The sequence below is a fragment of the Dinoponera quadriceps genome, unplaced genomic scaffold (genome assembly GCF_001313825.1).
Source record: "Dinoponera quadriceps isolate SergipeBrazil2010 unplaced genomic scaffold, ASM131382v1 scaffold2159, whole genome shotgun sequence".
NCBI lineage: Eukaryota > Metazoa > Arthropoda > Insecta > Hymenoptera > Formicidae > Dinoponera > Dinoponera quadriceps.
The window spans coordinates 1,001,231-1,016,091 of record NW_014556477.1 but is presented as its reverse complement, the minus strand read 5'-3'; the positions used below and the strand labels follow the sequence as shown (position 1 = coordinate 1,016,091).

Below are 14,861 nucleotides of genomic sequence, written 5' to 3'. Positions count from 1 at the left end.
CCCCCCCCCCCCCCGGGTGTTTTGGGTTCGACCCGGGAAATAATAATAGCGGAATGCACGCAAAATTATCATCGCTGGGTGTTGTTGACCACGGCAACTTAAAATCGATTTAGTGACCTCCTTAGTCCGCGTTTACGTGAACAACGGTTAAAACCGGTTTAATAGTTTCCGCTGATGCGACTATCAATGTTATATGTTGCATAAATAATTATGTCATAACTATATTGCATGACATGTAACACTATCATTTGCAGGGGCTTATCACGGTTTTACGCTGATCGTGCAAACACAGATTACGGGTATTACGTAGATTACTAATCAGAGGTGTGTTCCGTTAGATGTGTCGAGAATGTCTTTCTTTGTTAAAGTTAGTAGCGCTGTAACCATGGTCTGTTCTTTATAGTTGCGCCAGTTCAGCAGTGCTGCTACAAAGAACAGACCACAACTTTGTTATGCTCCGATGGGCCAGCTGATTCATATTTATTTCATCCGTAGAGAGGTATTCTTACTTTTTACGAGAAATTTCTCGAAATCCTTTATCATCATACTCGTAAATTACACTTTCAATAAAATTGTTAACTCTTACTTTTTTTCCCCTTCTGATATCATTTCCGTTGTTACTCTTACGAATAACATTTATTATTTCATCACTTTCGCTTGAACTTGAAAACAATTTGTCAGATATAAGCAAATGCAATTTTCATAAATGCACGACTGTAATAAATTCATGATTGTAAGTAACGATTGGTAAATGCTCGTAAGATAAACGGTGAATCTTATCAGCTGATCCGTTACGGGAACCCAGCAAAGTTGATTACAGCTCTGTCAACTTTGTAACTAAAAAGGATATTCCCGACACGTCTAACGGGGAATGTAGCCTAGATTTTATGTTGCTGTGTAAACATGACCATAAACATTGTAGTAACACTTACTAGAAAAATACTTTTGATTGTAGTTTTTTTCTTTGTGAGATCACAGTCACACAAACACCGAACATTTTTTCTCCATGTATCCGCTCCACGTGGATTAACACGTTACCTCTCCCCGCTCATTTTCCTTCTCGCTATTCTCTCGGCGTGTTTAACAAACGAGAAACCCCGGGAGATGACACCGGGTTCTGATTTTCTGCTCTCGCTTACGTTCTGCCGAGGTCACCGGGACTTTCTTCGCGTACCTTATCGTCGCGTATCGAACCGCCGCGTTTTTTTTTCTTCCCCACGACACCCGATAAACGGGTCCCTCGGAAGATACACAAACACAGCGAGTTTCGATATTCCTCCGTCGTTCTTCAAATTCCGGAATCGACGTCAGCCGTGTGCGCATTATGCGCGGGGTTTTTCTTGATGCGTCAACCGGAGATCGAGGCGATCGCCGGGGAAATAACGCGAAATCGATATCAGCCGTGTAAGACTCTCTTTCATAGGTCGTACACCGACCTGGAAAATATGTTTCACACGATCCGGAGATATCACAGACTGCGGGAATTGGTCGCGACTCGTGCATACATCTGCAGGTAATATTACCGTCGAGTTTTTCGTGGTCACCAATGCAGTTCGGTTTCACGACCGACCTAAAACCGCCATCGAGGCGCGTCATTTGCGGGTGATAACGACGATGACGACGATGATGATGACTCAACCTGCGTAGATAGGAAACGCGCGCGTGTCGGATTAAGCTAATTAAAACGCGCTATCCCGGAGGGAGGATTTGAATCTGAATACCCGACCACGAGCTTCCGCCGCATAAGACAGAGTCGTAATCGCGTGAGGTCTCGCCTAATTGAATATCAGGACTCTGAGATCATTCCCGTCGGGCATCGGCGAGAGCCCCTACTTTGGACAGTTCCAAGCACCAACGTTCGCTTGAAATCTCCCGATGACTCGTGTGTGTATGCGTGTGTGTGTGAGTGGAAGACGCGAATGAAAAATGCGATTCTTACGTGAAACGCAATTTTGTCTATCTGCTTCGCAGCTCTGGGAGCAGCAGAAGCAGCTGGAGGAGCAGAGGCGAGAGAAAGAGCGGTTGGAGGCCCTCAGGAAGAAGGACAAGCACGATCATAGCGCGAACGCGTCCACGGAAGTCAAGCAACGCCTTCAGGTGAGTCCCCCTTCGCGGATCCGTTAATTCTTCGCGCTAATGGGAACGCGAATGTCGTCCGATGTCGTCGATCGAGAAACTACGTCTCGAAGCTCGACGAGTACTCACACGTGAGGTTCAATGATATTCCCTAAATGGTATCGGCATATATTATCACTGAGAAACCGTGAAATCGGTTGTACACTGAGAGAAAAAATATCTATAAAATGAAAAATATTTCTTCAGCGAGCAATAAACACATTTACTTGTATTAGTTACGCATGTTATTATCCTGTGAAAAAAATATTTCATCTTGGAAAATTACACTTTCTGAAATCTGTAATTTTTTTTATCAGAGCAATTGTCGGTTTTATTTAAATAAAAGAAAACTTAGATTTAAGTAAATACCGCGTTATCAGAGCCCACGGAATAAATATTTTCGATTTGTTGGATATTTTGTTCTCTCAGTGTAAGCGTAGCACTGCAATCAGTAAAATCTCGTTGAGGATTTAGTTGATAATAGATAGTAAAATACTACGGATTTCGCAGTGAAATCTTACTTTCACAAGCCAAAGGGAGTTAAGCGGGAGAAAAAATTGTTTTTTTCATTTTTCTCGCGCAATTTTTCGTATCACAAGTTTATAATTCGAGTGCACAATGCGGCACAAACCTAGCGCAGATCAGCACAGCTGTCGAAATGAATAAATTCGAAAAATGGAGGGCTAACTTTGTACAGGCCGGGAGAGAGCTCTTTTAAGTAACCTAGTCAGTCAAAGTATTGATTTTCCGAGTTCTCGCGTAACAACACGCGCTGGATCTCGTGCACAGGAGCAGCACGGTTCTCTATTTACAAAGGGCTTATACGATTGCAGAGCTTCCTGGTGAACAAGAAACAACGGGAGGCGGCGGCCGCGGCGAACGGAGCGGTGCCTGGCACGCCCGGCTACAGAAGCTGGTAAGAGAGAGATATCGTTTAAGATGATAGACGGAGGACGGGACGATTCCCCCCCGAGGAGAATTCGAATCGAGCTTTTAACGAATAAAACTTCGGGGGGTAAATAACGCGTCGAGGTTGGTCATGCGCGGTATCAGTCGGCGATGTTTCATCGCGCGTTTCAATTAAAACTCGACTTTGTTCGCGCGAGATTTTTTATCGAGCTTCTCATCGCGACACATTTTATCATATATGACCCTTCTAGTATTTATATTTTATTTTTCTTATTTTTGTTTAATTGAGAAAGTAGGGAAAGACCGGCGGGATAATATCGATACGAATACGGGACACTGTTAGTTAAAAAAAAAAAGAAGAACATAAGTTTATGCTAGTCGACGCGAGCCTATCTGGACTCTGGCTCGCGATGAATCGAAATTTCGCCGTGATCGTTTCGATATTCAATGGGCCGGCGCGTGATCGTCGTCGTAGTCTTCTTCTGCGCCGCCGACGAAGTAACGGTAATAGCACAACCTGGCCCAGTTATCCATTTAGCAACGGCCGATGCGCTCTCGACGTTATTTCCTTGTCCTCGCCGATGGTAACTTCGTCTCGAGTGTACACGAGCGCGTACTCGCCGGATCGTAAGGCGGTATTCGAGAAGAAACAACAACGACAAAATAACGAAGTAGACATTTCTCAAGTAATCTTGGCTGATCGCGGGACACACGTCGAGCATCGAGATCGACACTTGGGCGCAAATCGCGTCGCTGCCGCTTAATTTGCATCTTCAGAACAGTCGATACATTTATTTCACTTTATTTCAGTTTTATTTGATTTTACTTTTTTTCAATATGCATCTTTTCCCCGGACTGTCGACTCGTCGAGCTACGATGTGACTGTATCGAGTGTTTTCTCGTGCAGGCTGCAGCCACAGTCGGAATCGTCGAGCACCACGAACGCGGGGCACCCTTACCGAATGCCGCAGATGCTCCAGGAGAAGTTCGGCGACGACTTCCCGCTGAGGAAGACAGGTAATTATCCCGGTGTTGTCGTGTGACATGCATACTTCGTACAGGTAGCTCGTGTGTGTCGATAGAATGTCTACTAAAGCATGGTGTTCCGCTGTTCGAAACGAGTTCAAGTCCCAGAGCAGCTTGCGCGTCGACGCGACGTCCGCTTCCTTCGTGGTCGTGATTTTGTTCGCGAGTACACCGAGGCGAACGCGGAAAAGAGAAGGAAAGAAACGGCCTTCCTCGACTCGAGAGATCTGATCGGGTTATCCGGTGACAACACCCATCAAACACACACGCACGAACACGAACGCATACACACGTATATCGGCAAATCGACGCGTCTTATCATCGATTTAATTATCCGCGGATACTCCCGGTTATTTTCTGCGAATATCCACCTCCTGTGCACGTGACATTTTAATTTGCTGCCTGACCTTAAAACAAATCGAGATCGTTTCGTTCGCTCGCTCTCTCGCTAATGCGCGCACGTGCGAGTTCTCTGTAATATTACATCCGTCATTATCGGCTATCGGAAAGAAATTACGGCGATTAACGGCGCCGATCGTTACATCAGCCGATGTATGCGCACGACTTATGGTCGTATCAATAGTCGTTACTTAGAAACTCGTCTTAAATGAGATAAATTTAGATTTAAAATTATAATTAGGCGTGTGAGTGTTCCGGTGGAATTGCTGATTTCAAGCGTAACGCCACGTGTATCATATGATTCCATTGAAATACTCGGATCTAATTCTAAATTCAGGTCCGCGTATTACTGCTGTCAATTTCGACTACCCGAGTCTTTTAGTAACTGAATGTACGGCTAATTTCAGACGTAACGAATTTTGTTCTTTTTCTAATGATAACAAATAATAATAACGTTTGAAATTAGCCACGCACTCAGGTACTGAAAGACTCGGGTCGACCGGAATAGACGGACCTTGGGTCTACTGAATAATCGAAATTGACAATACTACTGCGTATTTCGCTTGAGACAAATTCAAATAATGTTTCAAATAACGACTATTAACTTAGACTGCCCAGTCACCCACATATGAGTGACTGTTTTTATAATAACTGAAATAGGGATAATTTTATGAACGGTTTATAGAGATACTGTGAATAAAAACTATAAAATATCATTTGTATAATATATATTAATGTTAAAAAACAAAATTAACATTATATATTTGTGATTAAATTTTCATATATTTTTCGTGACATTTAGAAATCAATCTGTGCATAATTGTTTTTATTATTATATTAATATTACATTAATAATTTGTTATCAATATATTAAGAATATTTACATTAGATAACATAAAATATGAAATACATAAAGAAGAAGTAGATACTATTATCCTTTCATTGGACACCTAGTTTATTTTGTATTCCGGCTATATATACGTGATTACGCGTGTTACGAGTTTGCGTCCCATGGGCTTTACGCTCGAAGCTATCTGGGCAGTCTAAGTGCTAATACGAATCTTACTCACACGCCCGAGTCGAAATATTAAATGCACGCAATTATCTTCTTTAAAAAAAGAAGTAAATGTGTCTGATTTTAATCGAACACGTGTACATTTTTTGAAATGACTTTTTCTACCCGGAAGGAAATCGAAAAATTCGTGGAAAATTTGAACCAAATTTGTTTAAAACTACAGCTTTGATTCACCAAAAATGCGGTAAATTCGTGATACACAAATTTGTTAGCTTGTTTTATTATTTCTTATCGATTATATCTTTAATTTGTTATACGTATTTAGTGACGTTTTACATGTAAACCAGTGAGACACGGCGATATTAAAGCACTGGACACCGATGAGCTCCATGGCAGTCGACGTGTTAATAGCGTTAAAGTAGCGTCAAAATTTCGACTCAGACTACGAGAAGGTAGCCAACATGTGCGTATCCACGAACTCGCGTACAGTCGGCGTTATGTACGCTGTACCATTCCCCACATGAAGAAAAAAGTTTGATTGAATGAACAAACCAAACGCGTTTTGTTTGAAGAAAGTGAAATTATAAAAATCAAATTTGGCTCATAAGAACCAAAAATTCAATTTCCTTCAACCAAAACCCGTTTGATCCACTCACTGTCGGGTTAATTGAAACTTTTTTTCCGCGTATATTGAAACTTTTTACTATTACACAATTTTTAGTCTATCAGATATGCACATAAAACGCGTGCTACCATCCAGTCACTTTTTTTTGACAAGTCATTGAAAAACTACCACTATTATCCAAAATTAATTATTAATGGTATTCATTTAAAATGGTTACTAATTAAAATAGGCTATTTTAAATCACTTATTTCCTCAGCTACCGTTATATATATATATATATATTTCTGCCGTCTCTCTTAATAAAACTGCCCCGAAAGCGTATTTGTATCCTTCATGTCTTCATGCCCCCTGATTTTACCTCGTTTTGAACTTTCATGCAATACTATGAAAAGAACTCGCTATATGTTAAGTTATCCAAAGATCAACTCTTGAGAAAATATAAGTATTACTTTTTTTTTTGCTTAAATGGCCTTAGTTACTCTTAGAATTTGGCAGGAAATGTCACTTTTGATCACTATTTTGATGTTTGAGAGGTCACTTCTTACCACCTTTTCTGCCAGGAAGTAGCCACTATTTCACTTTCTTTTTTATTCCGGTGAGTGAATGGCAGCGCTGCTCTACCCTTATAGCTAAAGTTGCTTCTGCGATTTTCCATCTTATGCATTACGTAAGGCAGGGAAAATAATGTAAAACTCTCCATTTGAGGAATGGTACGACATGCACGACGCCGACCGTAGATACGCGAGCACGCGCTTGCAACTCGATAAGAAATCGCACGCACGGGCCGAGCGATACCTCGATATTGTCGAGAAAAAAAGAAAGAAAAAAAAACNGGAGGGAGGGGGTGGGGAGGGGGGTTGTCGCGGCACGTGCGCGCCGGCGAAGCGACGATGATAAATAGTAATTAACGAAGCGAGAGCGAACGCGACGACGACGACGGCTGTCGTCGTCGTCGTGTTCTCTCGCGCCTCGTGCTTCTGATCCATCTTCCAAACCCGACCCCTTCCGCCGCCACCGCCCCTTGCCCCCCTTTCTCTCTCTCTATCTCTCGGTATGACAATGACCGACTAACAACCGGCTGAAAATTGGCCAGCCTCGGAGCCGAACCTGCTGAAGGTGCGACTAAAACAACGCGTGGAGAGGAACATGGCAGCGTCGAGAAACTCACCCCTGGCACGCCGGAAGGACCGCCTGCTGTCGCACCTCAAGCGGAAGTCGTTACTAGCAAGTACGTTCCTCTCACACTCGAGCTTCCGAGGACTGAGTATTCCTAGAATGAGTTCTCTCCTCCTCTGCGTGAGCATTCGCCGACGTATATATTATATTACGTATATTTATATATATATATACATATATATATATATATATATCTCTCTATCTATCTCTCTCTCTCTCTTTCGTTGCATCCCGTGTTCGATTAATTGATTGTGGCGTTTTTGTTGACGTTTGCTAACTCTCCCGTAACAGCATGTGCGAAACATCTCCGATTAACATTGCGTAAATTCGACGCTGCGAGATAGAATCGCGAGAACTGTCGAGGAGGAGGCGACTCCCTCGGATTTGGCGCTGGAAAAATCGCGGGTCTGAGAAAGGACATCGTCGTCGTCTTTTCTTCCTCGGACTTCTCTTTCTTTACGACGTCTTCCGAATACGGATAGTGTCTCGTCGGGATCAGTTTCCTCGAGATTCAGTTTCGTCGTGGCTGCGGCCGAGACTTTAGTACTCGTGTTGTTGCGTACGTTACGTCGGGCGTGTGGGGAGTCGTTATTTCTGGGAGATCTCATTGAGTCTCCGTCGCGGTCTCTCTCTCTCTCTCTCTCTCTTTCTCTCATCGTTTTCGCGCGTTGTTGAAGTGCAATCGCGAAGTGCGAGGTCCGGGCGCGCGCGATTGTTTCGCCTTACTTCACGTTTCATCCGTTCATTCGTTCGTTCGTTCATTGCGCAACGAGACGCGACACGCGTGTACCTCCTTGGATCTCGGGGGTTTCGACGTATTAATTGTGCGTTTTTCAGACTCTGGCAGCAATCCCGAGTCCGGGCCTAACTCCCCGCCGACCGTGAACAATTCTCAAGCCAGCCCCACTGCTGGAAGCAACACGGCGATACAAGAGGTGAGTCCCTCTCTTCCTCTCTCTTTCTCTCTCTTTGTCCACCCACCACCGTCACATATCTGGTTGATTCTCTTCGAGCTGCGACGAAATAAAACGCCTCGTCCGATCTTTGTCGCAGGAAGGTGAGAATCCGGCGTATGGAGGACGTCTCACCAGCAGTAGTCAGCAAGGCAGCCTTTCGGATCTTTCTCTCTTCAGTTCACCGTCCATGCCTAACATCTCCTTGGGCAGACCTCACGTGCCGTCGAGCTCGTCGGTAAATACAGATGATACCTTTTAATGAGATCGATACAATTTATATTTATTATTACAAGTATCATACATATAAATTATCGTACAAAGCGAGAGGTGTAGCTATTACCACCTTGAATATCTTTGAAATATCAAAGTAGGAGGCAAAATTTATCAAATCGCATTGTCACACCAACGATGATTATCATATCCAACACCTGTAGATGTAAACTTTTTTTTCCTCATCTAATCGTCGGTAAAATACTTCGATTTCTCGGAGTTATTCGAGGTGTTCGTTATCAAAAGCCTCACTCCTGTATATGTAAATTATCATATAGTTTCTCGACAAATAGTATAAAATTACACATAATTTTCGGGTGGCTTTCGATCTGGTGTGTATGCGCGGGGTCTGACCCTGAAGGGTTTTGCTTGGCAGAGTGGAACGAAGCTGGCGCCGGTCTCGGAAGCGGAGGTGCGGGCCGCGTTCACGGCGCGTCTCGGCATGCCGCTCACCGGTCAGATGCTGCCCGGCACCTTACCGTTCTATCCGTCCCTGACGGTGATCGAGGGCGAGCCGACGTACATCTACAAGCAGATGCAGAACCTGGAGCCGGCGCCGCCGGTCGGCGGCAGCCGGCAACACCCAGTCTACCATACCGCGCCGATTACGGATACACAAGTAGCGCACGCAAGACTGCATAAGGCTGGTCACCGGCCTTTAGGTAGTATGTTCCCTCTTTGTCTACGTAGAAGCCCTTAAACGCGCGTGCCCTGTTCCAAGGACAATGGTCACCGAGAAAAGCGAGTCTCATGCGAAGGCTGGACTTACCGCTCTCTCGCTGGGTTGGCCCCCAGCTTGCTCGAGCAGCCGACGGTTTCTCGACGGACCATTCTCGCGCGAAACACAGCACGCGTCCTCTCCGTCGCCGATAGCGAGCGTCATGCGCGACACTCACGCGACTTTCTCTCGGCTTCTCTTCACACAGGTAGGACGCAATCGGCGCCGTTGCCGCTCGGCCATCCGATGCTGCAGGGCGGCATGATCGCGCCGACTACCCACTACGAGGAGTATCTCGCGGAGAAGCAGCTGCACGACCAGCAGCAGGCGCACAACTACCTGAAACAGCAGATCCGCCAGACGGTGTTGACGCGGGTCGGCTCCAGGACTCAGGCGAATCAGCTGGACGAGGCGCCGGAGACCGAGGAGTCCGAGGTGATCGACCTCACCGGCAAGAAGGACCACCCGGAGGAGAGCGAGATCTCGAAGCAGCAGAGGGACCGGGAGCAGTTCTTGCAGCAGCAGAGAGACCTCATGATGCGGCACACCCTGCAGACGAACGAGTCGACCGTCTACAGCGGCAGCAGGACCTCCCAGTCGGCCAGGCCGCTCTCGAGAGCGCTGTCGAGTCCGCTGGTGCATTTAGGTAAAGCCTCGCCGTCGAAAGGCTGCCCTTTTCAACACCCTTCGCTTCTCCGTGTAGATGTGCAGTGACGTGCCCCCTCAGAGCTTTCGGTTTCCTCACTTACTTCACTGACGCGTGCTCTGTTTACATTACACATACATACATACATACAACACAGCTTGGCTTTGCCTTTCTGACACACGTTGAATGAACTTAACGATCTTCAAATGACTGGCTCTATTGATAACAAATCAAGGAAAGGCAGGAGGAAGAGCCAATAAGAGCGCAATAAATTGATTTATTAGTAATAAATAGGCTTATTGCTAATTTAACGTTATTACATTACCTCTGCAAAAGCTCTTACCTTTCCTGTCTTTTTCAACGGTCTTCATTTATTGACTGCTCGCGGAACGGAGAAGAGAATATCCGATGAAGACCTAATCTCAGAATCTACAAACCATACACACACACACACACACACTCTCGCGCGCTTGCTAGATTAAACGCGCGTGTAGGTTTAATCCGATTTTCCAAAGGGCTTAGGCTTCAGCTTCCTTGGCTCATGAAACGTAATTTGAATTTGCACGAAGGTCCCCAGGGTGGCGGCGGCGACATATTCGCGCGCGGCTCCCCGCACCGACCCACCACGGGATTAGCCTACGATCCGTTGATGCTGAAGCACGCGTGCGTCTGCGGTGAAACGGTCAGGGGTCATCCCGAGCACGGCGGCAGATTGCAGAGCGTCTGGGCTAGACTATCGGAGACCGGCCTGCTGCAGCGGTGCGACCGAGTGCGCTCGCGCAAGGCCACGCTCGAGGAGATTCAAACGTGCCACAGCGAGGCGCACGCTCTTCTCTTCGGTGAGCTCTCTTTTATTCCTCACTCGCGTAACGCGCTGTCGTACAACCAATTGCATTTTCCACCTTCGGAAGTGTAGAATTAAGAGAAAGAAAGAAATCTTGGCAAGTTAGAATTCGCATGATCAAATAAAGAAAATCTATATTTAAGGCTCTCGGGAACCTTGAGCAATCGCAAGAGACGAATAAGAGCCCGGTGCTGGTAATTAGTTGCAAAATTACGAAATTGTTGGACTTAACGAGTCGATGAATCTTGGGTAACTCCGATATGTACGCCGCATCTAAGGGAAACTGAATTTACCGAGTAATCTGTTATGTTTAAGGGAAATGAACCTATACAAATAAAAAACTGTATATTGTCTACTGTTGTAAAAAGAAATGGAAATACGAAATAGGTTTACTTTTTATATTTAGCAAAAAACTTGTAGACACCCTTGTAATTTTGGCTATATATCCCATGGGGGTGGGATGTACGACTATTCATGAGTGGGAAATTTGGCTTATGAAATATTTACAAAAATTTACAATAATATTTGTAAATAAAACGTAAAATGATACAGTAACTTGTGAAGTATGTGTAAAAAGTTGATTAGGATATAAGAGTGAGAAATAAATATACGGAAAGTAATAGTAAAAGTAATTTATAAGTGTTTAACATAAATAAAAATTTTATCTCACGGATGTTAATACAATAACATTTGCAATATTTACTGTATAAACCAAACCCAAAATGCTTCCTTAGAGAGCGTCTGTATGCTGCGGCATAAATTCTGCACGCTAAAAATGCCGTATGTCCCAAACAAGTGGGATATATACAAGGCATCAAGCTAAACAAAGAATACAAGAACCAAGTACTTGTGTACTTCGCTATATCTTATCCTTAAATATCCCTCTCAACTTCTTATCGCAAAATAATCATTAAGTCGCAAAATAATCATAAAGTCTCTTACATTCCTTACAGTCATCATTTTAAGCAGATCGGTGATATACGATTGCGCTACTTACTACATTGAGAAATCAATTCAATTCACGAGGGTTTTGTTAATATTAACAATAAAGAACTAAAATCGTAACACAATGCTAACATAACATAAAAACATAACATAGTGGTTGCTGGGTAAGTTGCTCCTACTCTATTTTATCTGACTTCTGCGTCGTAAATTCCGGAGTTACCCTAATGTCCTTCCGACTCTTCTCAGTGAAAACTACCGACTTTAGTGAGCAGTTTTCACTTATAATCATACTTTACTGTAGTTTTCATTGAGGAAAGTCAGAACCTGCGACCGAAACGTTCGGACGATTTAGATTCATCGACTTGATAAGTCAGGTAACTTTTTCATTTCGCAATTATCAACGTTTCTCCCAGTTATTTAGCGAAATTGTCAGTTCAGTCGTTAGAATTGTCAGATTATATTGCAGAAATCTTATAACTTTCTTCGAATTCACAAAGTTGCTTTGCTTGAGTGGAATTGCGAGTTAACCGGGCAAAATGAACATCGATCGCTGATCGAATTCCGTTGCTTGTCGCGGCAGGGACGAACCCGTTGAATCGACAGAAACTGGACATGTCGAAGCTGTCGCAATTGCCTATTAAGAGTTTCGTCCGACTACCTTGTGGCGGGGTCGGCGTTGACTCCGACACCACGTGGAACGAGCTTAACACCGCGCCCGCCGCCAGAATGGCGGTAGGCTGCGTCGTCGACCTCGCGTTCAAGGCGGCGATGGGTGACATTAAGAACGGCTTCGCCGTCGTGAGACCGCCCGGGCATCACGCGGAGACCAACCAGGCGATGGGCTTCTGCTTCTTCAATTCCGTAGCGATCGCGGCGAGGCTACTTCAGCAGAAACTCGACATTAGAAAAATTTTAATCCTGGATTGGGTGAGTGCGAAAGAGATCGTTTATTTATATATTCTGTGGGGTTCGAGAGGCCCACTTTAATCAAAACAATACATGTTCAAGCAAAAGATGAAGCTCAGTGATTATTTGTCACTGGAATGTTCTCTTAGATTCTTATGGCGAATTCGATTGGATGCGCATCGAATGCGCGCTAAGCCTTGTTCATAATCCGTTCCTATATTTGAGAGAGAGAGAGAGAGAGAGAGAGGACCGCGTCAATCACACGTGACGAGGACGGACGGGACGCGACTTCGCGCGCGGAACAAGGAGAAAAGGTGACGACGGAGGCGCGAGAGACAATATACGCCGACGCGCTCTGCTTCTCGCCATTTCAATTTTAGACGTCTCCACACACCGCGAATATAAACAACGCGCGACGTGTGACGGATCCTCGAGAGACTCGTAGCCAAGATATCGGGCTACGCTTATAAATACCCCTGGGGCATGTGCGCTGCCTCTTTTTCTCACTTCCTCTCTGTCTCACAATCGACGACGAACTTTCACAAATCTCTTACTAATCACGGTGATTTCCTTTACGCGGAACTCACTCCCGCGTAACGTTGGAGCGCTAATCTCTTTCAAACGTGAACTTTATTCTGTATTCGCGCCAAGAGACAAGTTATTACAGATTGCAAATCTTCAAGTTAATCACATTTATACCTGGAACCTTTCTTCAATCTCAACGCTTTCGGAACACGACTCTTAGTTTTAACAGTCCAATTCTAATTTTAATTTTCCTCCCCAAAGACTCCTATTGATTTAAATAATATAAAATAATGGATTAAATAACTTGAAATAACATTACTGTATTTCGTCAGCTAGAAATTGCACCTACTTTAAAGAGAGTTTTGCCTCAGAGCAACAATTAGTCTATATTTATTTGCTTCTACAGCAGTCCATCTTAAATGGCACAATTATGAATTTTCCGATTGCCCGATCGTTTAAAGAAAATCTCATTTTTTGTTAAGCCGTTAACTCTGTCAGCTGTTATCACTTGAAATAAATGAAGCCCTCTTTCTTCAAACGTTGACATCGTTTGCGCCCTCTTGTGCCGCAGGACGTCCATCACGGGAACGGCACCCAGCAGATGTTCTACGACGACCCCCGGGTCCTGTACCTCTCGATACACCGACACGACGACGGCAACTTCTTCCCCGGCACCGGCGGGCCCACCGAATGCGGCGCCGGCGAAGGTCTCGGCTACAACGTGAACGTGGCGTGGTCCGGCGGGCTGAATCCACCCATGGGCGATGCCGAGTACCTCGCGGCGTTCCGCACGATCGTCATGCCGATCGCCAAGGAGTTCGACCCGGACATCGTGATAGTCTCGGCCGGCTTCGACGCGGCTGTCGGCCACCCGGCGCCGTTGGGCGGCTACAAAGTCAGCCCGGCGTGCTTCGGCAGGATGACACAACAGTTACTTAATCTGGCCGACGGCAAGGTCGTCCTCGCGCTCGAGGGTGGCTACGACTTGGCGGCGATCTGCGACTCCGCGCAGGAGTGCGTCCGCGCGCTCCTCGGCGACGAGCCCAGTCCTCTGCGCGACGACGAGCTCACCAGGATCCCCTGTCAGAACGCCATCGACACGTTGCAGAAGACCATCGCCATTCAGGTGACATCATTGGCTCCCGTGTAGTCGTAATTCTGACGTTCAGTCCGAGTGGTAAACGGCGAGTTTACAGTCTCGCAAGCTCCTTGCGAGTGAAAGCTATTTCTTCTTGCGAAGACATTTTTGCAAAAGTGAACTGCCGATAAGGAAAAGTTTTTTTTTCTTCTTACTTTTTTTCTCTTGTTCTGCGCGCACCTTCATCATGTGTCGGCTCTTATTGGCTTACACGAATTATATTGTGATCGTATCGAGCAGACTCCGTTAATACTGTCCCTTAGTGACATCGAAAATGTCCAATCAGGAGCATTATTTGTGCACCATGCCTGTTCTTAATTTGATGAATCAGCGACGATTCTTCTAAGCAGCAGTCATGACACATGAATATTCCAAAATGACGCGCCTAATTGGAAAGTTCCGGTGTTATTATGCCTGGGGGGGAATGGGACAGCATTAATAGAAGAGCCTACTATACATCAGAGAGCCTTATTAGACTTGTACATTTTTTATTCGTTTTCTCAATCTACAAAGTTATTTTTGTAGAGATAACTTATCTGTATATCTGAACAACCGGGTTGATGCAGATCGCAGATCGAGACATTGTCGGCCGAGCACGTCGAATTGCGAATTAGGCTCGACTCGAATTGAATAGCAACGCTCGGTTAA

At 45.1% G+C, this 14,861-nt stretch overlaps 1 protein-coding gene across 10 annotated transcripts in view; it reads left to right on the top strand.

Annotated features, from left to right (window-relative positions):
• The window catches only part of LOC106747522 (histone deacetylase 5), a 114,144-nt gene that overhangs the window by 97,440 nt on the left and 1,843 nt on the right, over positions 1-14,861 (top strand). For 9 of the 10 annotated variants that reach the window (XM_014625108.1, XM_014625109.1, XM_014625111.1 and 6 more), the window contains 11 exons: positions 1,972-2,097; positions 2,949-3,031; positions 3,932-4,041; positions 7,183-7,317; positions 8,103-8,200; positions 8,319-8,456; positions 8,868-9,156; positions 9,418-9,855; positions 10,425-10,694; positions 12,225-12,571; positions 13,647-14,201. In XM_014625108.1, coding sequence (XP_014480594.1) covers positions 1,972-2,097; positions 2,949-3,031; positions 3,932-4,041; positions 7,183-7,317; positions 8,103-8,200; positions 8,319-8,456; positions 8,868-9,156; positions 9,418-9,855; positions 10,425-10,694; positions 12,225-12,571; positions 13,647-14,201 — 2,589 coding nt within the window. The remainder of the gene's footprint in view (positions 1-1,971; positions 2,098-2,948; positions 3,032-3,931; positions 4,042-7,182; positions 7,318-8,102; positions 8,201-8,318; positions 8,457-8,867; positions 9,157-9,417; positions 9,856-10,424; positions 10,695-12,224; positions 12,572-13,646; positions 14,202-14,861) is intronic. The other variant, XM_014625115.1, reaches the window with a different exon arrangement.